The sequence below is a fragment of the Lolium rigidum genome, chromosome 5 (genome assembly GCF_022539505.1).
Source record: "Lolium rigidum isolate FL_2022 chromosome 5, APGP_CSIRO_Lrig_0.1, whole genome shotgun sequence".
Classification (NCBI taxonomy): domain Eukaryota; kingdom Viridiplantae; phylum Streptophyta; class Magnoliopsida; order Poales; family Poaceae; genus Lolium; species Lolium rigidum.
This window is the reverse complement of record NC_061512.1, coordinates 109,854,100-109,878,532: the sequence shown is the minus strand read 5'-3', so window position 1 is coordinate 109,878,532 and position 24,433 is coordinate 109,854,100. Positions and strand designations below refer to the sequence as shown.

Here is a 24,433-nt window from a genome sequence, read left to right as displayed (position 1 = left end):
TGATCTTGGCACGGTTGGCTTGTTTGCGCCGGATCAGCTTGTACCGCCGGTTGCATTGGGTCTCCCAATGCGTAGCTATCTGCCACACGTATCATCTCTGCCAGAGTTACCGGCATGTTCCGCTGCAGCTTTTGCCACAACGGTGAACCTCTCCGGCACCCATTGCAAAACCAAGCAATGGCCCATGCCTCGATCACCCCTTCACACGAGTTCCTTGTGGAGTTCCACCGGGTCAGGTAATCCCGGTCTGTTTCATTGGGGTGCTGCACGCACATGGCGAGCTGCTGTGGCCTGTTTGGCCTTCGGTAGGTACTGCTGAAGTTACTCACAAACGCTTCCTCAAAGTCCAACCATCCATTTATGCTTCCTGTTGGCAAGTTGTTAAGCCAGATGCGTGCCGGTCCTACCAGGAAAGATGGTATAATTCTCACGGCCCAGCGCCGGTTTCCTCCGCCTGTTATGGTTCCTCCGCCGCCAGCAACATAAACCGCGGTCACGTAATCCGCGAGCCAGTCTTCCGGCTTAGTGGTGCCATCATATGTTTTTGTGTCACGGGGCAACTGGAAGTTGCGAACCGGTGGTTCCTCTCTCATGATCCGTGGGCCAAAGCATTTTGGGCCCGGAGGATCTTCCGCCTCGATCATTTCAGATAAATACACCCTGTCCAGCCGGTGCCTCGCATCCCGGTCTGGTAGGCATCTTTCTCCTACGCGTTCCCCCAATGGGTTCCGGTAGGCTGCGACTCTCTCAGTTGCTGAATCAGCTTCATCGTAACGTTCTGGCACCGCGGCTCTTGCCTGCCGATACCTTGGTGGTGGCATTTCATCTTCAACGTACGCTGCCCTTGCAGCTCGATAATTTTGCCCGGTTTCTCCTTTACCGACATGATTGTTTCCGGTATAGCCTCTTCTGGCATAGCCTCGATCTGCCCCTTGGCTTTTTCTACCGGCATCGTGTTGCCCGGCTTGTTGCTTTCCGGCAAGTGCCGGATCGTACACAGTCATCTGTTGTGCATTCACTTCTTTTTCTTTTCTCCTGTCCGGATGGGGGGACGATGCCTGCCCATGGGACTTGCTTCCGGCGTTTTTTGCCGAACGCACAGATTTTGATGCCGCAGCTTTGTTTACTCTAGCAAGTTCAACATTTTGTTCCTGGATCATATCAAGCAACTCCCTAACACGATGATGTCCGCGCCCCCGGAGAGCAACTTTTGCCGCTGCGCCTCCAGCTCCGCCTGAGCCGCTGCTGGGTCGATGTTCTGTGCGATGGGCGTCGCCAGCACGTTCATTGCCGCTTGGAGAGGAGTCTCCGGTGGCGCTGCAGATGCACCCGCAAACCCTTGGTCGCGCTCGGTCGGTGGTTTGGCCGTGCGCGTGGACTTCTTTTGTCCAGCGCCTTCCGCCGCAGCTTCCTTGCCGGCGTCAGCCGCTCCAACCACCAGCACTTCGACGCTGCCGGCGGCGTGGCCGTTGCGAACTGCAGATCTTGGCAGGTCCGGCGCTACTAGCACCGGCGAGAGGCACTGGCGCGCAGGGACGGTGCCGAGGTAGACGCGGTGGCTGGCGACCTCGATGATGCGGCTGTTCTTGGGGAACTTACTGCCGTTGGAGAAGCAGCCAACGTTGTCGTTGATGAAGTCCAGCGAGCCGAGGCGGTAGACAAGGCCACTAACCACACGCTCGCCGGAGATGGTGAGGAGACCCGCCCGAATATGAACTCCAGCAAGCGCCGCTGCTGGCCCATAGGATGGCTTAAGTTGGGGCCGAATGGACGCTAGAGGATTCGGGAGAGGGTTTGGTTAACAGAGGGGTGAATCTCGGATGGATTCCGGTATCTTTATTGAAGAACTTGGCCTTGACCAGAGGTTGAAGATGAACAGTACAAGCTCCTATCTCGCGTCTCTTGCTTATCTGCCCGCGATGGGGTGTTCCCCCTCTCCTTATATAGGGGAGACTAGGAGAGGGTGGCTTACAAGGGAAGGAACCCTAATGGTATCTTTGACTGGACAAACTACTTTACGAAGCTTCTTTGGCCTCAGATGACGCCGGTATGTCTTTAATCAGGGAGCGGTGACGTCCTCCGGATGCTTTAGCGTCATCTTCTACTTTGGCGTCAGCGCTTCGTTTAAAGCTACTTTGGTTAGCTCATCCTTTTCCTCTAGCCTCGGAGAGAATCTTTGACCAGAGTGCCGACTGGCTACAGTGAAAATCATACCGGTGCTCCGGTACCTCTCTTGTTCCCCAAGTTCCGGTATACCCCTCCCGGGATACCGGCAGGTTTTAACTTGGTTCTTGCCAATCTCAGAAACCATCCGGATTGATCTACAATCTGGTATCTTTAAGAAAGAATCATGGCAACTTCGCCATGCCTTTGGCCTACCGGGGGCCATTCCCCCGACAAGTGGAGCCTTCCGGAACTCAACACTCCGGCTAGATCAAGAAGGACACGCCTCCGGCAGGATCTTCATCTTCGCACAAGAGGAACCCTAGGACACCACCTTTATTCAAAAGCCGCGCCAATAGCCCACATGCCATCGGTCGGCAGGAGAGGAGAAGACGAAGTGTCGAGGCCGAGGAGTAGGCAACCTGCTCTGCCAACAAGCGCATGATGAGATCCAACAAGCCAAGGAGCCGAATCAGGCCCAGATCGGCCCAATTAGCCCAGATCGGGCCCAGATTCCCTAGCCGCCGCCGCTCACCGGAACCGCCAACGCCGCCGTCGACCACCGCCGGCCGCCTCATCCATCTGCGCCGCCCACCTCATCCCTCCGCTACAGATCCCCACAGCCCACCGTCACCTCGCCCCACCGCCCTGATTCGAGGCCGAAACGCGCCCTCTCCTGCCCTCCACCATTTGGCGGGATGGGCGCTGCCACCGCCGCCGACGAGGGCAGCGGCAGCAGCCACCGCCGCCGGCGAGGGCGGCGGCAGCAGCCACATTTGGCGGGATGGGCGCCGCCACCGCCGCTGACGAGGGCAGCGGCAACGGCCAGGGGGGCAGAGAGGGGCTGGCTAGAGGCAGCGTCGATGGTCCTCTGGGATCGCCCTGGCGGGGGCGACCCGAGAGGTTAGGGAGAGAGGTTTGATGCCAGACTCAAAAGGGTCGCATTTGCTTCCAATTGGTATCTCTCGATAAGTAGCACAGAATGAAGAAAAATAATCCATCCAGTCCGGTGTGACTTATATGATTTCGTGACTGATCCCAACGTTGGAAAATAATGTGCCCGTCTTCTATAACTAGATTAGGGGTGCGCCTTGGCGCACGATCCCGTGGAACTCATGTCGATGAAGACTTTGTGTAAAACTTCGATCGGTTCTTTTCTTTCAGCATTTTAAATATTTGGCTACTTTCTCCACATAGGTTTAACATCTCATGTGATCAAATATGATAGATGATTGGATATGTACATGCTACACTCATGTCAGATAAGTGCACCTTCTCTCTAGGTCCAGCGAACAGTTGACAAATATTTTGAGTATAGTGGTGATCGTATTTATACTAAGACAATTAAAGATGAATGTATTCTAAGGACATTTGCACAAAGCTGAATTAATAATTTGGAAAGTAACCTATCACTTTGATCAGTATCACATTACACTAATTACATAGCTGAATAATGAACAAAGAGAAATGAACTAACAGTAGCCACTTGGCTGTGCAATGTGCTCTGCTCTAATGGAATAAATATCATCTGCAATGATCCCATGAGTGTAATAGTAGTTCGACAAATCAGTAAATGATCATATATTCATCGCTGAAGATATCAAGTACAGTGATCTTGGGTGAACAATGGGTGTGGCTTCTCTCCGATGTTGAATACCAGGTCTGGCAGGGTTATATCTAGCTGCTCACTGCCTTTCTCCAGAAATATGATCTTCGTGCCCTTCTTCCTCCGTAGCTTCACCTTGGTCGCTTGAATCTCCTCCATTGGGATTGTTTTTCAGCAAGGTGCAGTGGTGGCAGTTCCTATTAAGAGTCTGGCACAGCAAAGATGCCAAAGCAAACCTGTCAGAATGGGAAGGGAAAGTCTAAGAAAATGCAGTTTAAAAAGAAACATACAACTGAACTAAAAAATAAGGAAGCACATACCACTCATAACCTGTTATTGGAAAGAAGAGCTTAGCAGCAGGTTGGGGCCTTGGATCTGACCATGTAAGCCTAGGCATAATAATGGTGCTTTGATGCCAAAACACAAGGCGACCAGAGCAAGGTTCCACCAGGCAACACCCACCTCTTGCCCATACGTTAGAAGCATAATCAAATACTCAAATTAAATAAGGAAGTGTTTCCAATTCAGTAACAATGACTACCTAAAACACAATAAAGTGTTCGGCATCACAGGGATTGCAAACCGGGCCATTGCTTGCCTCAAATTTTGAAACTACCTCCTATGAGATCATAGTGAATGATTCTAGTTTTTTTTTCCTTAACATATTCTCTTTTAGTGGTCTGGCATACACAAAAGAATGCTTTACTGTCAAGAAAGAATTCTTTTCAAAGATGACAGCAGACTTGCAATTGTAGCCTATTCCTTTTTTAAAAAAAAAAACAGACACAAATCCATGATGACCCTTGACCCACAGCCTTATAGATTGGTGGGGAACTCGGGTCCCTATTTGGCATGAACATTTGTCATTGATCCACTTGATCAACTTAGGAAAGAGGCAATAATGTTAAAAAGTCCCTGAGAACAATCTTCACAAATTTCACGTCAGGCAACTAAGCAAACAAACAAGGAGCATGAAAATATATTGCGCGAGGCAAAAATGTGGATAAGAAAAACCAGTCATTCTCTCTATTCGACCAAAAAATACTTCTGAAAATTAATAACATGCTAGGCCTTACACAGTAAAATACTTCTGAAAATTCCACTGACGAATAAATCTAAAACAATCCATCGTTTATGAAATACGTTGGGAATCGGTACCCACTCCTCTGAAAATTAATATGGCATGCAACTTCTCCAGACAAAAACAAAGACAGATTTTTCATTCATGAGATTTTGGTTAACTAACTTCTGCAGGGTAGCATGCGGTTGTGTTTTTATCTTAACTCACTGCATACAGTTTTGCCAGAAAAAGAAAAGGTTGTTAGAAAGATCCTAACTAACTGTAGTAGTAGTAGATGCGAAGTGGAATTTTTAAAAGACACAAGGATGGCACATAACCACTTGCAAGTTGGACCTGATCCTTAAACCAATGCATAGCATTTACACATCTTAAAACCTATCTGCTCAAAGTAGTTAAAATATAACCTAAAGCAGAAGAATCTTTATAAAAACTTGCACCAATTCTATCCACTAATGCTTCAGAAGCAATAAGAGTACCTAGACATTTAGAGTAGCACTCGCTTCATCAGAGTAAGAGCATCTAGAAGATATCATCCAAATTGGTAAAAAAATATCATCCAAACTGGTGATCTTATTTAGCGTAAGCATTTACACAATAGCACTCATTTAAATAGAAAAAACACATGAGTTTTTTTTCACTGAATATTGTTCCAGAGTAAAATGAAGGTAACCAGTCAACACATGTTCTCTGAATCATTGAAATCTGATATTCTCTATAAAGCTAAAGTCAGTTTTACATGTTAGCGGGGCAATGACCGAAGCAAAACCCACCACATAATATGGCAGTAGGATAAATAAAAATAACTGAAGCAAAATACACCACAAAAATAACAGTGTTAGTGGGGCAATGACTGAATTAAAAACAATTGGGACTTGGGAGAGGTCATGAACGGGATATTAGCACACTCTGATAAAGCACTCTGTTTATTATTCACAACAAATTATGAAAATTCAGAAACTAAGAAAGCTTTTTTTAGATGAACTAAGATAGCATTACCGTAAAAGAAAACAATGAAACCAACCCTTTCCCTATTAATATGGTGAATCCTCACAAGAATGGTAAACAAATCAGAGTAGCAGTTGCAACGGCAACTGCTCAATGTTTCTTTGGACTGCAAACTCCATCCAGTATACGTCATTAAATGAAAATTAAGGAAAACAGATATATAAACTGATATGTAATATTCACACCTACAATCCAGGAGTTATTTCTGAACATAGTGAACCATATTCATAATCAAACAGAAGTGGTTACTGACAACCACGTTGAAATTGCTAGCTTTAGGGAGAAAATTCTTGAGGCGAATGGTTATATTAAGCTCATATCTCAAGCTTCCATTTCCATGTACCCAAAGCTAACAACATTTTAAGCATGCATACATTGGTCAACTGGAAGGATCCCATGAAAAATATAATTAGTGTTTAATGTTGATGATTAATTAACTGGACATAAAAATAGGAGCTGACAGTACATGTAAGAAAAACTGCTTCTCTAGACTAAAATTTTACATTACAATGCTTTTGTATATCCAGTTTTTACTTGTGGTAAATCTAAATAAAATTGTGAAAACAATATACCCTCTGGTGTGGTGGGATGGTGGCTCGTGCTCGCCGTTTGTCGCAGTTCGGCGGCACCTCGTGCTCTTCCTAATGAGGGTCGAGGAGGAGGCAGCGGTGGCAGCCCACAAACCTCCTATTGAGCATTGGGAAGGAGCCACACAAGAAGTTTTGCACCGTCAAAAACTCTCAACCAAAAGCAAGAGAAAGAATCATAAGAAAGGAATATTGGACACCAAAGAACATATGTCAAAGAAAAAATAAATCACCAGGAATGCACACAACAGCTATGCCGCGACGACGCCAGGACACAGACAGTGGGGTTGTGCTCCATTCAAATTCTTCAGAGCCTCTTATCACTGCACAGACAAAGAAGAAAGAAACCCAAATCAGCTCAACCAATTCACCAAATAGAAGAAACAAACAAATAAAAATTCCAAAAGTATGAACCTGTACTGTAGTGTATGGGTGGGCAAGAAACATAAACCACCCAAAAAGTTAAATTGATAGGAAGTCTGAGAAATTACAATAGGGGCCTTTGACATACAAGAGATACCTATATATCCCCCTATATGGTATCAAATAATGACCTCAATATTTATAACATGCCAAATATCGTAAAAACTAAGATATGGCAGTGTTAAAAGAAACAAAGGTTGATGGGCTTATTCACATGTGCACCAAAACCCAAAAGTATGGTAAAGCTCGGTATTGATAGAAGATAAGGAATGAGAAAAAAATAACCAAGCCAGTAGGCACAATATTCATTCAGTCTATTACATGATCTTGTACCTATATCCAAAACACAAAACTTGTAAACCCAAAGATATAAGATAAGAAAGTCAAATATATACCAAAAAATAACTTCTCGATTTAATGAAATCGATGCTTTCCTGTGCAAATGCCACCTCTTGTTGTTTCCACTGTCCTGTTTTAAGTCTAGAATTATAGAATTGCAGTAAATGGGACAGCTAGAGAGCAAATAGTATAGAAAGGAACTAAAAGGTCCAATGTTGAATGGTACCAGGATGTAGATTTTCATAAGAGAATGTTGCAATCACTGATACACAATGCGCGGAATCTACCTATTCCAAATTTTTATTATTTAGAGTTGCAGATTTATAAAAAACCAACAAACAAACAATAAAAATTCATCACAACGACTTCTCATTATTAATATTGTAGCTAAAAGACAACAATGGACATTGTCAATACACAAAAAAGGATACTTATGTGGTCAGCTCACCTCAGCTCACCACGGTAGAGCGGCCGCAAAGTAGGAGATCACATCTTTCATGGTGTGTCCAGCGATGCCGCAGCGGCTTGTGCTCCTCCTCCTGTAACCCACATGGTGTGAAATGGTCAAGCTAGTACAACATATGATATGTTTACTAACCTATACTGAAAAAATGCACCTATGTAAGGAACATTGACTTTTAAATCTTAAGATTTGTCATCTGATCTCAAACCTAACACAAATATATTTTATCAGGAATGATTTATCTGTATAGCAATAATAGTTTGCATAGACAAGCCATATAATCAACAGAGTATATTGTACATGCAAGGGACTCTTGTAGCTAAATTTCAGGAAATGAAGAGGCTACCTGAGGACACAATCTGTTCAAAATCAACACCTTCCTTGCAGTGTCCTTTCCTAACCAATCACACAATAATTTCACCAAATTTTCTCATGAGGATGAACGGATTTCAGAGAGAAAATTAATACTCAACTCACCTAATTTTAGAGGGACATGAGAAGCGGTGCCAACAAAAGGGGAAGATACAGTTGAGAAGAGGATTTACATGCCTTCCTAATGGTTGCCATATTGCCGCATGCTCACCACGTTGAGCGTGGTTGTCCCTATGTGAAATTTTCTTGCTGATGGTTCGAGAACATTTCCACGGAGCATTCCCGAGAGGATGGAGTTGGAGAAGAGGTACAGAACCTCGCCGTGCTCTAGCCCCTAGAAGTGAGAAACCACATGCCCCCAAATAATAAGCAATAGCGTGGATACTGCCATGTATCAGTAGCACAAGTCAAGAATAGCAATGGCTAGTTGTAGACTCCCCAAACCTAAAAATCAATCCTTAAATTATTCAACATTCAAACTCTTTGACTACACCAAGGAGAAAATTTACATGGACAGCACATTTCGAAACCCAATTTCTACATACTCGCAAAATGAGAGAAATAAAAGTACAGAACAGCAGGTTGTTTGAAGTTCAAAGTACAGAGAAATCAATAGTAGAACCACTTCATTACTTTAAGTTCATGACAATAGTAGAACCTATTTTTGCAAAAACAGCGACATCTTATTTTCGTCATTGCTTTAATTTCATGACAATAGTACAACCTGTTTTCGCAAAAACAGAGCAGCAACTTGTTTTCGACGCTGCTGCTAAACCGCTGAACCAAATTGAGTGAATGACCACTCGAAACGATCGCAGGATCAAGATCTACAAAACACTCCAACTAAGCTTCCTCTTATTCGGCCAACTGGGTACTCGAAAATGACGTTCTCTGAACCTGTATGTTCAGAAACGGAAATAGTGCAACACGTTTGATCTAATTTTCACTTGATCTTGCTAATCCCTTGCCATAAGAAGCTAAGAACCATTATTTTCAGAATCTAAGAGAATCATGGAGGGTGGGGAAACTCACCTTTGGAGCTGGATCAAGAAAAATCAGATAGGAAATGTGAGGATCTTCTCTTCTTCCTTCTCTTCCTCCTCTTCTTGCTCCTCTTCTTGCCACCTCTTCTTCTTCCTCCAATACCTAGATGAGAAACCCTTCTTGTTGTGGGGAAGGATGAGCTAGGGCATGGCAGGGAGTAAAGGGAAAGAGGGCAGCAGGTGGTTCTTCATGTTGATCTTGGCCTCCTCAACCATGCCAGGATGCTTCCCTTCACCTCTCGCTGCTCCAGCCATGGAGAAAACCAGAAAATGTAGTGGGTCTTGAGGGGATTGGGGGAGAGAGAAACGTGAGGATTGGAGGAGAGAAAGGGGCGCGGCGGCTGGGATTGGGTGAGTGTGCAGAGATGTCTAGGTTTTCACTGTGGGGTGTCCCTTTTATATGGGGTAGTGAAAAAAAAATAACGGTTAAGATTCACCATCTGGAAAGATCCGATGGCCACGAAACGCTAATCGCTGTGAGACCCCCTATGGGGGGCATCTATTATACCTTTAGATACGGGGTAGGGAGATCTGTAGTCACTCTGTTCATCTGTTGCAAACTCGAGTCTCCAGAACCCTCCCTCAACTCCAACCATGACGCAGAAGAACAGAGGCAAAACCAAAAAGAAAGCCAAGGCCAAGACCAAAACTCGACCTTTCTCCACCCCGGTTCCTCCCGCGCCGCCGGTGGAGCCGGAGGTGACGGCACCGGCGACCAACGATGTCCTCGCCGAGGACGCCCTCCGCGACATCCTTGGCCGCCTCTCCGTCGCCGACCTTCTCCGGGCCGCCCTCGCCTGCCACCGCTGGCGCCGCGCTGCCTCACGCTGCCTCCCCCGCTCCGCTCCTCTCCTCGGCTACTTCTTCCACCCCACCGCCCCCGGTTTGCCGTCGCCCCAGCCCTTCTGCAAGGATTTCGATCCCCATGCCGCCTTCGCTCCCTTGGACGCCTCCTCCCCGCGCCTCTCCCTCGACTTCGCTCCGGACGCCGACCGCTTCTTGCTCATGGACTCCCACCAAGGCCTCCTGCTCCTCCACCCGGCCATGCAGCTACCCGACGGGGTCCTCCCCCGCCTCCTCGTCCTTGACCCGGCCACCCGCGGCCGAACGCTCCTCCCAGCGCCGCCGCGCGACACGCTGCCCGACGACCGCCGCTGGCGCAGCTCCAGGCACTACGTCGGCTGCGCGCTTCTCTCGCGCGCGCACCCGGGCAGGCTCTGCTTCGAGGCCGTCTGCTACGCCCTCGACGGCGGGCATCCGCGAGCCTGGGTCGCCACCGTGAACGACGGCAAGTGCGTCTGGCGCGCGCTCCCGCGGGCCACGGACATCACCGTCGATTTCGACCCCTACTGGTTCGAGGGCCGCTGCGTGCACGCCGCCGGGAAGATGTACTGGCACATCTGCAACTCCGCCCGCCTGCTCGCGCTGGATCCCGCCACGCTGCGCTTCTCCGACATGCTGGTGCCCGACTTCCTGGCGGACCACTTCTGCACGTTCCGCATCGGGGAGACGCCGGAGGACGGGAGGCTTTGCATCCTGGCCGTGGCCAATCAGCAGCTCCAGCTCTGGGTGCGCGGCGAGGCCGGAGGAATGTGCGACAGCGACAACGGCTGGGTTCTCGAGAGGGTGATCATGGACATGGATGTGGTGTACGACGCGGTGCCGGGCCTGCCCAAGCACGACGACGAGCACAGGTTCTGGAGCGTTTGGCCCAGCGACTTGGACGCCGGTCGCACAGGGAAGGCATTCATCAGGACCTCGGGGTACGGCCGCTACTCCTTGGATCTCAACACTCGCAAGATGGAGCGCCTGGCGACCAAGCGTGGCAAGAACTACGGGCACCCCATGTTCGCCTACACCCTCGCATGGCCGCCTGCATTCCTCGCTGCTCCAGAGCACTGATCGACCTTCTGGTAACTGCTAAAACCTCACTCACTCTTGTGCAAAATATGCCATTTTTGTTCATCCATGCCATACTTTCGCCTATCATTTTCCATGTGGTTGCCTTGAGTATGTTGCTGGATGTGCGTAAGATCATATCTTCATGGGGTTTGGAGCAGGGCAGCTAGTAGCCCTGGAAGCACAAGACAAGAGTATCCATGTGCTCTGTAATTCGATAATACGTCTCTGTTTTACATGTTCTGATCAGTCTTTCTCAATTCCTGTTTGTTTTTCCTGTTGTTTTGAGTTAATTAGAGATGGCATATATTGATTCTACAATATAGCTTCTCCATTTGTGCTACCTTTTCCTAGTATCCTACCTTTTCCTCAAAATAGCAAGTGTTCATGACATATCCTGATCTGTTGTGTTTTCCATTCCAAAGCTTTCACAGTTGCAACTAATTTTGATGTCATCCCATGCATTATGGCCCCTTTGAGTGACTTGCATTAGTGTGTTGTTATTTCCAGGAATACCATTTCTCAAATTCCAATAGTAGATTAGTATAATGGGGTTTTGGGCTAACCTCAGACCTGTGAAATGCAGGGGTGGGCTTATGATTATACCATAAACTATTGTCTCAGTGATGGCTCATTCATGATTGCAACTTTTGTAGTACCATATTAGCACATGCATGGAATCTTCCAAATATTAGCAGTTATACAAATTAGTACTTTTGTATGTTTGCAACAGGCTCCTAAACAAAAATTCCGCTTGCATTTATTCTAAGTTCCCATGTAAATGGCGCGGGCGAATAGATATAGCATGCAAAATCTATGTGATGCATGCACCATTACTTGTTGAAGGATCCAATATTCCTATTTGTTATGGTCCTGAACAACTAAAAATGAAGTGCTACTTGCTATGCCAACTGATCTCAACCATTAACGGATTAATTCTGTATCAGAAAACAGAGAGTGAAGCTGGAAACATCAATGATCCATCCCATTTATATTGTACTCTTCTCATAATTCTCAGAATTTTTTCCGGCTCATCTGAATGTGTGCATGCTCTAAGTAAGTTCTTCCAGTTAAAGAAAATATTTGACTCGAAAGAGTGGCTACTCATGTCTGTTCTGAATTTTTGATACCAAGTAACTGAATAGAGTTCTGGTTACATATCAGTAGGGGGTCTTGAAACATCTATGCTTCCTATTTCAGAGATTGCACCATTGCCATCATTTCTCACCATTTTATGGATTGCAATTTGTAATGAGGTTTATGAGTTTATCCCCCTGTTTTGCTACATGTTGGCTTTCGTTCTGCCCTTGGATGGATGTTCCATGGTTGGAGCTAATATATCTGCCACCAAATTATTTGTGTGGCAAGATATTAATTAGAATGTACAATTCATATGCACGGAATCTGCCATATGTTAGCAGTTATACAAAACATTATATTTTTTATTGCAACAGGAATATTAGCTCTTGAACAAGTACTTTTTATTGCATTTGTCTTAACTCCCCATGAGAACGGCGGGCCAATAGATATAGTTAGTATGGAAAATCTGTGTAATGCAATGTCTATACAACTAGAAATGGAAGTTTCCATTTTCTGTAAGGAAAAAACATTGCTACTTGTTATGCCAAGTGGTCATAGGCCCGTAGCCATTAACGTATTTTGCTCTGTGTCAAAAAAGAGAGCAAGAGCTGGAAATAACCATAATCCATCCCATATTCATTTGTGAGTGGTCTTAATCCATACTGTTTATTTAGGGTCTGTACTAACAGTTATCAGTGTCCCCTTTTACTCCTCTTACCTTACCAGTTAACAAACTAACAAAGATATACCGAGGCCCAGGTCTGTGTTTTCTAGAATTCCGTCACTTGGAAGAATAAATAAATCTAGAAGGGACATTATACATGCGTGTGAAACTTTTACGAAACATTGTTTCAAAAAAAAAATCTTGTTTCATAAAAATTTCTACGAACTTTTGATATGCTGCTCATCGTCTCACTAAGGTAAGCAACATTTCTTGCCTTTTTTTTGAGAAACCAACTTGTACCTTTATGGTTCAAATCTGCAGCTTCTACTAGGGCTCTTGTAATTCTCAATATTTTTTCAGTTCGTCTGAATGTGTGTGCTCTGTTAGAATGTTTTTCAGTTAAAGAAAATATATCGCTGGAAGAGTACCTACTTTGAATTTTTAATATTCCGTCCGATTCATAATAAGTGACGATGATTTAGTGTAAAATTGTACTAAATCAGCACCAGTTAATATTGATCGGGAGGTCGTACCCTGAGTAGAGTTCAGGTTACATATCAGTTGGGTTATGACCGGCTGCCCATCTTATTTGTTCATAAGAGTGGAGTCCAGGTTACAGATCAGTTGGGTTTTGACCGCATGCACATCCTATTTGTTCACAAATTTGTAACTGTTTTATTTGATCCACATGGAATTTTGTTTCTGATAATATAATTCCGTGATTTCCCTGAACCAGGTTGGTGACTCCGGAGGCCAGGTGTATCAGGACGTATTTCGTTTGAACGTATTTCGTTTGAAGTCGGCTCACATCTTTCACCTGTGGGTTCACCTGAGATCGTTATTTACTCCACCCTTCGCTCTGAGCAAGAGTCATTACCTCATTATTATGTGGTACTCCTATCTGATCCATAATAAATATCTGGGTTTTTTTCTAAATTTGGATAAACTAAAACTAAAACTCCAACAGTTATTATACTTCGAAGGAAGTACTAGACTCACTGAGCAATGTTACCAGTTTGTTACTCCATATTTATGTATCATATGAACTAGATGACATGATATTCTCAAAACTGCAGCGGGGCAATGTGAATACTCATGACAATGATATGCTGCTCTCCTGCCTATTTAACCTGCATTCGTAGGCACACGTAGCGAAAGAGCCAAGCTAGTATTGAATACGAGGACACAAACTTTTACTTTCTTGTAAAACTTCTACTTAATTAATAAATTAAGATAAAGCTTTTGCCTTCGTTTAAAACAAAATATTGAATACGGGTAGCATGATACAACCTTGCAGCTTATCTTGAGCACCACTCTCATGCGTACAATTTGATATGAGCAATCTGCAGATCACAAACCGTTAACACGAGTACGACGTTTTCTTAAATAGGGACTAATATTGATGCTAGAATATTTAATCGCACACGCCTACTTAGTTTCTCCATTTGTGCTACATATATATGATCATATCCTGCCTTTTTCTCAGAATAGGAAGTATTCATGACATATCCGGATACCTAGGGCAACACCGTGGGCAACCCGACCGCGCCGTCAGAAGCCCCCACCACTTCCTCATGTTGCCACTATCATCAGCCCTTGAATAATGGGGCGGTCCTAGGATCCCTCTCACGCTAAGACGAAGATCTGCTTGATGCATGTCTTCATTGATCTGGCTGAAGTGTCGAGTTCTGGAAGGCTTTGCCCGCGAACAATGTTGGGTGACTCATGCCTGAAGATTGCCGGATCGAACGGGAAATGGTCACGCGCAACCATGTTTTTTCTGAACATTTTGTTTCAGAAGGAGCGATGCGAAGCTTTTGTTGCCATTGTTGGACATGTCTCTTAGTTCCATGGTAGTCACTGGTGAAGAATGGCATGGAAGCTAAGATCCGAAAACTAGTAATGGTGTGGAGTCCTGGTGGTGATGAGGAATTGGCTTGATGATTCATGACTTGGAGCAGCGACATTTGCAAGTGGGGCGGCAACACAGGAGAAGTTGAGTCTAAACTTTAAATTGAAAACCCAATGTCTGACCTTAATTTGTTGTGTCTGACTGTGACCTTGTTGAAGGCATTGTTTTTGATAGCGCAAACTTTCTTTAGGGTGAAAACATATGATCTATGATCAGAGCGATGACAACGCTTGTGCATTGTTCCCTTCTTGGAGATGTTGCTTTTGAAGAAGTTGACCACGTCCGGCGACCAACTATAGCGACGATAACCATGTTCTTTCCGATGGCCCTTCCTTCGATGACCACCTCCCTCCCGCGTGCAGCCCATGGCCACAGTGTCCACGACTCCCGAGCGACCACCAAATCTCGATCTAGATCTATCTAGATCGAGCCTTTTTTCTGAATTGTGACAAAAAATACCGTTGGCACACCAAGCAATAAATTGTGTTACCACCAATGGACCAGACTGGTGCATCGTCGATAAGCCATTACCACTGGCGGGCACTGGTGCACAAGTGTAATTCTTTTTGGATCGCCGACGGTAAGCTTTTTCCTAGCAGTGTTATGTGTTTGGTTGAAGAGATGAAATGTGGATATGTTATTGTGGTGCCCTCTTTGACATAGGGGGTGAGTTTACCCCTATACCATGTGATTTTGGTAACATAAATATATCAAATTTGGTAGGGAAAATTGTAGTTCAAAATTTAAATTAAAGTTCAACATTATATATATCCAAACATAACATACGAAACAACAACCAATTCTAAAATAGGAACTAATATTGAACTCCATACACCAACATAATAGTTTAACAATATGCCAAACATTACTTAGCTATATTGCATCCAGTACATCTGATAGTCCAACATATATGGATGTGGACATGGAGTACTAGATCAATATCCAAAATTATACATACCATAGTTAAATGTTGTGATGTTCGTCAACACAAAAATTCCATACAAACCAAAGTTCACTTATTCAGGTTGACATCAAAAGCACAAGTCAAACACCACATAATCAATCAATCTTTAATCTTTGGTTTAAAGTAGGGTATTCTTTAAATTTCAATGAACTACAAAAATAGGTAATCTTTTCCAACACTTGAAATGCAGTTGCAATATGGGTGTTCTCAGCCAAGTAGGCAGAGTAATGGGCAAGATAACCCCAACTGATATATGTGAGCGCTTTCATGTTTTGTCAAATAACCGAGTTGTTGCCGATGCTAACATTCTTATCTATATAAATATCAAGTCTTTTCACTACAAGCAACGAGAGTTTCTTGTAGTAACTCCTCTAAAAAGGATTGGTTTTGGCTCATATTGTTATCTTGATCTTGGAGCTGGTCACCCACTTTCATGTGACTGCATGGTTAGCTACCTTGTCTTCAAGATTAGTCACCGTTGTAAGTAGAGGCTCACTACTAGCTCTAGCCTCTCACAAATTTCCTTGTGGCCTGGCTATTGCCATAAATATAATGAAAATGCTAGATAAGTTTTCTAAAGAAAGCCCCACCATCTTTGTGGACCTTAGAAAAATAAAATGAACTATGATTTCAATAGAAATTCGGAAAGAAGGAACAATTCGAGGGAGATGCTCAATAACCGACACACCCATATCCGGGGAGGAGCAAAGCAATTCAAGGGTGCTTGAGCTCATCCTCTAAAATATAAGGAATAGTCATTTTAACCACCCAAAAATTAGATATCGCTAGCTCATAGTCATAGAGGGATACCAAGGGAACCAAATAATTTGTGAAGTGCACAGAAAAGCAATCTGACAAATTTCGTCAGTGCATTTCCATTGTTCTATGAAATACCTTGATTTAGAAGAACATATGCATTTTGTAGACAAACTTACAGATGTTCTATAAATGGCCGAGTCGAGACCTTCTAAACCCTAATCTAGCTACTTGTAGCAATTTAATTTATTTAATCACATTTTGTCAACTTTTTTGTTCTCGTATAATTGTATTTTCTATGTCTTAACTAAACCGGTAGAGCTTCGGCTTAATAGTTTTAATTAAATTATCTTTTTGCCACTCACATGAGAGCCTTTTGATTGTCTTTTTTCAGAGCAAGCACGTAATTAATAGAAAATCAAGTTAATAGTCACCAGAAGAAACCAGTTATCATGGAAACATTGCATAAAAAATTCTGAAGGATAGAGAAATACAAAACTATCTTTAGGGTTTCTTTACTCGCCGAAGCCAGTGGCTGCCGCCAAACTCCAATGCCACCTAGACGTGTGTTGGAAGAGACGCCGAGCCTCCACCATTGCCAGATCCAAAAGAGCACCATCGCCAACGAGGCTTTGTGAGTCGATGAATAGGCCCGCTGCAAGCCACAAGGCACGTGTCGCTGTGGCACGTCAACCGAGGATGTCCCCGTGCTATCATGGACCAAGATCTGCCGCATCCCATCGAGGAATAATGGCAGAACCACCACCTCTGGACCAACCTCCTTGCTCCAGAGCATCGACCTCGCCCCTGGTCTCATCGCCGCAGTGGATAATGCCAAACGCCAGCGACACGTCGAGAAACAGATCTTGCCACACCCGAAGAAGCGGTTAGAAGACCACACCGCCGATCTGAAGGATCGACAATCACATGCTGCCATCAACTCCGAGATGTCGCCATAAAAGGCGCCGTTGTGGGAGTAGATCAGTTGAGACAAATTTATTTGCTTGGGTCACGCTCCCACCATCCAACCACCATAACAGACAAGCCCTAATATTAATTACAGAGCGGAGGAACAAGATCCCCCTTGCTCCTGCTGCAAGAGCGGCAAGTGGAGAGAGAGAGGGGACCAACGCCCTTGCCGGTGGAGATCGGAGGGAGTAGTTGCCACCGCCTTTTGATTATCTGAGCGGTAAGCCAGCGGCAAGAAATTCAACACACAAAGGACCTTTTTTACACCCAAGGGACCCAATTTGATAGCATTTCTGGATTATTTTTTTAGTGGTCTATACGTCCACATTTCACAGCAAAAACACCACCAATTCAAAATTCGAAAATAGTTCCCCAAGGCTTTTCTTGCCAAAAATCCCCGTGCTTGTTCATCTCGAGTCCCTCTCCAGAACCCTCCCCTCGCCCACACAATCACAATGGTTCGGAAGAGTAGATGCAAAGCCAAAACCGAAACACCACCTTCCTCCACCTCGGTTCCTCCCCCGCCGCCGGTAGAGCCAAAGTCTATGGCGCCCATCGACGCCCTCCCGGAGGACCACCTCCGCGACATCCTCCGCCGACTCTCCCCGGCCGACCTCCTCCGCGCCGCCCTCGCCTGCCACCGCTGGCGCCGCCTGGCCTCCCGTTGCCGCGCCCGCGCCCCTCCTCTCCTCGGCTACTTCGTCCACCCCATGGAAACCGAGCGAACCCACGACGACGCCGTGTTCGTTCCCCTCGACGCCTCCGTCCCGCGCCTCTCCCTCGACTTCGCCCCGGACGCCTCCGACTTCCAGGTCTACGACTCCCACCAGGGCCTCCTCCTCCTCCAACCGGACGTCAACCTCCCCAAGGGCATCCTTCCCCGCTTCCTCGTCCTCGACCCGGCCACCCGCCGCCGCGCGCTCCTCCCGCCGCCTCCACGCGGCACGGTGCCCGATGACCGCGTTTGGCGCAAATCCAGGCACTACGTCGGCTCCGCGCTCCTCTCCCGCGCGCACCCCAGCAAGCTCTGCTTCGAGGCCATCTGCTTCGCCATCGACGAGGGGCACCCGCGCGCCTGGATCGCGTCCGTCGACGACGGCCACTGCAGCTGGCGCGCGCTCCCTCGGGACGAGGATGTCGTGGTCGATTTCCACCCCTGGTGGTTCGAGGGCCGCTGCGTGCACGCCGCCGGGAAGATCTACTGGCACATCTGCAACTCCACCGACCGAATTCTCTCGCTGGACCCTTCCACGCTCCAGTTCTCCTACCTGCCGGTGCCGGCCGAGGTGGGGTACAATTTCTCAAAGTACCGTATCGGCGAGACGCCGGAAGACGGGCGCCTTTGCATGGTCACCGAGGGCGACAGCCATGTGCAGCTCTGGGTGCGCGGGGAGTCCAGGTGGAGCGACAAAGGCTGGGACCTGGAGAGGAACATCGTGGACATGCGCGCGCTCTGCGACATGATTCCTGGCCTGCCAAGCGACCCGGAGATCAGGACCCTTAACGTCTGGCCCAGCGACATGGACCCCGGTCGCTCAGGGAAGGTTTTCATCAACACGCTCGGCAGCGGGCGCTACTCGTTCCATCCGGGTACGGGCAAGCTGGAGCGCCTGTCCACGGAAGGTGGCAAGGATTATGGACACCCCATCTTCGCCTACTTCCTCGCATGGCCGCCCGCGTTCCTTGCTCCAGAGTACTGAATTCGGTTATCTGTAAGACCACCTTCCCTGTCTTTTTTTTTGTGCAGCAATGTTGCTTCCTATATGCTACTCATATCATTTCTATGTGCTGTTCTTGCCTAGAGAAATTTGTTGCATTGTGTTTGCTTTGGAAGCTCAGTTATATCCAATTTTTTCTAGGATTTGTGCAGGGGTTATAGTAGGGAGTTCTTCTTGCTTGATACCAAGTGATTGTGCTCAAAGCGATAAGCGTGGGTGGCAATCTGTCCAATATTAAGTCTATTTTTTGAAGTTCTGAACTTCTGGTCACAATTCCTGTTGTTTAGTAATTATATATGCTGGAACCATAAGGGTTAATGACATATTTTTGCTATTTTGCTAATTTTGCGGCAGCCCACATGGCTCATGGTTTATAGTTTCTGCACATGTTCATGATCCTATCCTGGTGTTGGACTTGTATTGAACTCCCTCCGTACGCTTTTAATTGACGCGGGCCTTAGTTGAGTATTTGCATGCTGCTAGTAGATGCCCACGTCGATTAAAATAGAACCGAGGTAGTATCCTAGATGTTCTCAAACCTCTTAATTGTTGGTAAACGGTATGACTGACGTTTGATGTGATGCATTATAGTCACTCCAAGTGACCATTTTTGTTTAGTACTCCCTCCATTCCATATTAGTTGTCGCTCGTTTAGTATACTTTGTACTAAAATCAGAGACAACTAATATGGAACGGAGGGAGTACATGATAGGTAATTCTGTCAGCAATGCCAATGTTCCTGTAACTATCATGTTTTTCTTTTCAAAAGGGAGGAAGACCTGTGCCATTGCTTATGGGTCGTAATGTTTGTTCTGACAATGTTTGCTTCCCCTATGCTACTCATATCATTTCTATGTAGATGCATTGCGTTTGCTTTGGAAGCACAGATGTATCCATTTTTTCTCTAGGATTTGTGTGGTGGTTATAGTAGGGAGTTCCCTCTTGCATGATACGGAAGTGACTGTGCTCAAAGCGACAAGAGTGGGTGGCAAACTTTCCAAAATAAAGTCTATTTTTGAAGTTCTGAACTTTTAGTCACAGTTCCTGTTGTTTAGTAATTATATATGCTGGAGCTATAAGGGTTAATGACATATTTTTTTACTATCTCACTAATTTTGCCACATGGTTCATAGTATTAGTTTCTGCACATGTTCATGATCCTATCCTGGTGTTGTACATGTATTGTATCCCAGCTGCTCTCAAACGTCTGAATTGTTGATAAATGGTTTGATTGAAGTTTGATGTCATGCATTATTGTCACTTCAAGTGGTAATTCTGTCACCAGGGCTAATGTTCCGGTAGCTATCAAGCTTTTATTTTCAAAAGGGAGGAAAACCAGTGCCGTTGCTTCTGGGTTGTAATGTTTGTTCTGACATTAGAATTTTGCCAGTTGGTGTTTAAGTTCTCTTACTCTCATCTGTCTTTATTTCTTTTTGATTTGCAATTCTAAAATGTAGGGTGATTGTTATTCTGGTAATTTTGTGGGCTTAGGCTTGTTCCAAGTTTGCCACTTGACCTTTAGCTGTTCCTGAATCTTATGCCTGAGAAATCAACATTGTCAGCCATCCCATTTAGTGCGTGCCTTAATGTGTTTGTTCTCTACTTCTCTTAGATACTATTTCTGTTGTAGTGACTTGGGTGGAGTATGCACTCTTTATTAGTCATGTCGAATTCCACAGTGCCACTGAGCTGTATAGTTAGCAAGCGTACAACTGTGTCGCTGTGTTTTGTAAAATTTGGTCATTTCGAATATCAAATAAATTCTGGAAAGGATATTGCTGGTGTCAAACATGCATATGATTATACATGTGTTGTTCATCGTTGATTATTGATTAAGTATTTTCCTTGCAATCTTCACTGCGTAAAATCAACTGATGGTCTCAGTTTGTTAATTTTATTTCGTAGACTTTCAGTCAGATCCCCGATATAGTTCAGTTTTCTTGTCATCATACTCGGCATGTCTCAGTATTTCATAGAGCTCTTAAAAGAATTCTTTCATGTGGTGATTGAGCATTTGTCCGGTTTTCTGTTCCACAAAACATACTTAATGTTCTCGCTACATGTCAGTTTAATCTTTTACTACCAGCTCTTGTTTTCTTGTAAAATTATATTTGTTTGATTCACTCCAAATTTTGTATAGCTGATAATTCTGCCATTCGTATAATGCAGGGTGGCGACTCGTATGTCCTAAGGCATTGGTGCAAGTTTGTTTGAAGTCATATAGATCCTTTCATTTCCAGTTCTGGTCACTATTTGCCCTTCAACCTGCAAGCCAAAGAGCTCTGAGCAGTGTGGTATGTGTTTGTGTGCTGTATGAGGCTGTTTATGCAATTTGTTGTTGCCATGCTATCTAACCATCGATCGGGCAAGACGATATTTGGTGAGACATATGTTCAGTAATAGCTATCTCATTTCGAATTTAGTACTGTTTTGTCGTGCCTTGGTAATTTGAGTGTTCAGTGACTTGTGTGATTGCCAAATTAATCGCTTGAATTTGAAATGAAGCCTGTGACATATATATAGTACTACTGTAGAATTAGAGACCCTGTGACATAGCTCGATTATTTGCCGCGTTTAGCCTGTCTTCTGCAGACAATTAGTATTCAAATTGCAAATCACTGAGCTAGGAATTCAGATGACCTGTTTAAAATTGAGACTTGCTTTATCATGGAATTATATTATTTTCTAACTTGTTCCTATCGAATCTCTCAAGCATTCTTGTTGTGGCTCGTGCTATATGTACACTTTGCATCTGTTTATAAATGCAAAACCAGCGTATCTGGTTCGCTTAGAAACAGATCATAAATAAATAGTGATGCACAACTGCAAACCATCGCCCAAGCGTTTTTTTAAGAATCATGCAGTTAAGAAGTAGAGATCTGGTTACAAATCAGTTGGATTTTGACCATTTGCCCTGTTATTTTGACGAAAAGCGGCATCGGTGTTGATTTCATCTATTAAGCGGAACAAAGGTGAAAAATGGAAGAAAAGGAAGCATCTTGACCTCTCTTAAGAAGAAGAGGAGAGAGCAACAACACCGAAAACACACTAAGCAGGGGAAGGTAGGGACAGAAAAGAAGGGAAAAGCTCGTGCTATACTCTACACTCTAAGGTTATTTAAATATGAACATTGAATATTGTGGAGCTTGTTAACTCCGGCATTGAGGGTTCGTGTAATCCTACGCAATGGTGTTCATCATCCAACAAAAGAGTGTAGAGTATGCATCTATCTATTCTGTTATGTGATCAAAGTTGAGAGTGTCCACTAGTGAAAGTGTAATCCCTAGGCCTTGTTCCTAAATACTGCTATCGCTGCTTGTTTACTGTTTTACTGCGTTACTACTGCTACCATATTACCACCATCAACTACACGCCAGCAAGCTATTTTCTGGCGCCGTTACTACTGCTCATATTCATTCATACCACCTGTATTTCACTATCTCTTCGCCGAACTAGTGCACCTATTAGGTGTGTTGGGGACACAAGAGACTTCTTGCTTTGTGGTTGCAGGGTTGCATGAGAGGGATATCTTTGACCTCTTCCTCCCTGAGTTCGATAAACCTTGGGCGATCCACTTAAGGGAAACTTGGTGCTGTTCTACAAACCTCTGCTCTTGGAGTCCCAACACTGTCTACAAGAATAGAAGCTCCCGTAGACATCAATGCTATCTTTAGTGTTGTAAGCTATCTTTGCAGTATAGAACATATGGAAGTGAGATCAAAACTTTGTTCAGCCTTTTGGAGCCAGTGAGTTCTTACCTTGTGTTTTCACTGTTAACTAATGATCCTCAGTTTAAGCCCATCATTCCACCGTATTGCCACGAACAGCAGGGACCCATTTGGTAAGTTACCTTTCCTTCTTTCTTTGCTATCTTATGTCCATGGAGTATCTGCTATATCACAAACATGTGTTGCTAATAGTGGTTGTTTTGAAGTTCAAGCCTGGTCTTCATATTTTATGACTAATATTTTTATCATGTACTCAATGAAAATTGAAATTGTAAGATGTAGATAAATTTTTGAGACATTTGTCGCTTGGGGTTTATCTTTCTTCTCCAAGTAGAGATCCTTGCAATTGGTCATTAGGTGTTGTCTCTATGTTTTTCTTCATTATTACTCTTTGATGTAATAATCATGGAAGGGCCAGTGCATGGATGTGATGATTCCACCGACGATAACAACATTGCAGAAGGTGATACTTTGTTCTTCACTTACACTGTAGATTCTTCAATGGAGGTGGCTGATGACCCACAAGTATAGGGGGTGTATCGTAGTACTTTCGATAAATAAGAGTGTCGAAACCAACGAGGAGCAGAAGGTGTTGACAAGCAGTTTCGATGAAGGATTCACTGTAAATGCTCACATACAAGTATTCAGGGGGTTTTGATATAGCAGATAAATAAAGTACAAGTAAATAAAATGCGAGAGTAATAGTTGCAGCGAGTGGCCCAATCCTTTTTAGCACAAAGGACAAGCCGGTTTGTTTACTTATGATGACCAAACGTTCTTGAGGACACACGGGAATTTAGTCTAGTGCTTTCGCTTCATATAGTTGATTAATCTTCATTGTTTTGATAAGTGTTGTGTGGGTGAACCTATGCTAATGCATCGCCCTTCCTAGGACTAATACATACTTGTGATTAAACCCCTTGCAAGCATCCGCAAATACAAGAAAGTAATTAAGAAAAATATAACCACAGCCTTAAACTCTGAGATCCTGCTATCCCTCCTGCATCGATATACCAACGGGGGTTCAGGTTGATGTCACTCCGGCAACCCCACAATTAGCAAACGAATACAAGATGCATTCCCCTAGGCCCATAAAGGTGAAGTATCATGTAGTCGACGTTCACATGACACCACTAGAAGAATAACACCACAACTTAAATATCAAACCATTAAATATTACTCAACATAGTTCACTACTAACATTTAGACTTCACCCATGTCCTCAAGAACTAAATGAACTGCTCACGAGACATCATATGGAACATGATCAGAGGTGATATGATGATGAATAACAATCTGAACATAAACCTTGGTTCAATGGTTTCCCTCAATAGCATCAATAACAAGGAGTAATCAATACCGGGAGAGTTTCCCCTATGAAATAATCAAGATTCAACCCTAGATGTTACAGCGGTGACGAGGTGTATCGGTGGAGATGACGGTGACGGTGGTGGAGATGATGGTGATGATGATCCCAATGAAGTACAGCTCGATGACGGTGACGATGGCGTCGATTTCCCCCTCCGGGAGGGAATTTCCCCGGCGGATTTCAGCCTGCCGGAGAGCTCTTTTCTCTCTGGTGTTTTCCGCCCCGCAGAGGCGGCTGTGTCTCCTCGCGATTATCCCCATTACCTTAGGTTTTCGGGTAGATGAAGTACGCG

The 24,433-nt window shown here is 44.8% G+C and overlaps 2 protein-coding genes and 1 long non-coding RNA gene across 3 annotated transcripts; 2 read left to right on the top strand and 1 right to left on the bottom strand.

Moving 5' to 3' along the window:
- Positions 1-3,720: 3,720 nt before the first annotated feature.
- Positions 3,721-4,145, bottom strand: LOC124651198. Its single transcript, XR_006987310.1, has 2 exons — positions 4,090-4,145; positions 3,721-3,977 (listed from the first exon to the last, which is right to left on the bottom strand). It is a non-coding gene; the product is annotated as an uncharacterized LOC124651198 (long non-coding RNA).
- Positions 4,146-9,676: 5,531 nt separating this feature from the next.
- Positions 9,677-13,831, top strand: LOC124654000. Its single transcript, XM_047193048.1, has 2 exons — positions 9,677-10,995; positions 13,462-13,831. The coding sequence occupies exon 1, from the start codon at positions 9,677-9,679 to the stop codon at positions 10,982-10,984; it is 1,308 nt and encodes a 435-aa protein (XP_047049004.1). The 3' UTR covers positions 10,985-10,995; positions 13,462-13,831.
- A 3,950-nt stretch (positions 13,832-17,781) lies between these two features.
- Positions 17,782-21,544, top strand: LOC124655280. The gene is made up of 2 exons (XM_047194200.1): positions 17,782-19,038; positions 21,214-21,544. The coding sequence occupies exon 1, from the start codon at positions 17,782-17,784 to the stop codon at positions 19,024-19,026; it is 1,245 nt and encodes a 414-aa protein (XP_047050156.1). The 3' UTR covers positions 19,027-19,038; positions 21,214-21,544.
- The last annotated feature ends 2,889 nt before the right edge of the window (positions 21,545-24,433 follow it).

What these genes read in the sequence shown, in the direction of transcription:
- LOC124654000 (XM_047193048.1), top strand. Translation starts at nt 9,677, where the DNA reads ATGACGCAGAAGAACAGAGGCAAAACCAAAAAGAAAGCCAAGGCCAAG.
- LOC124655280 (XM_047194200.1), top strand. Translation starts at nt 17,782, where the DNA reads ATGGTTCGGAAGAGTAGATGCAAAGCCAAAACCGAAACACCACCTTCC.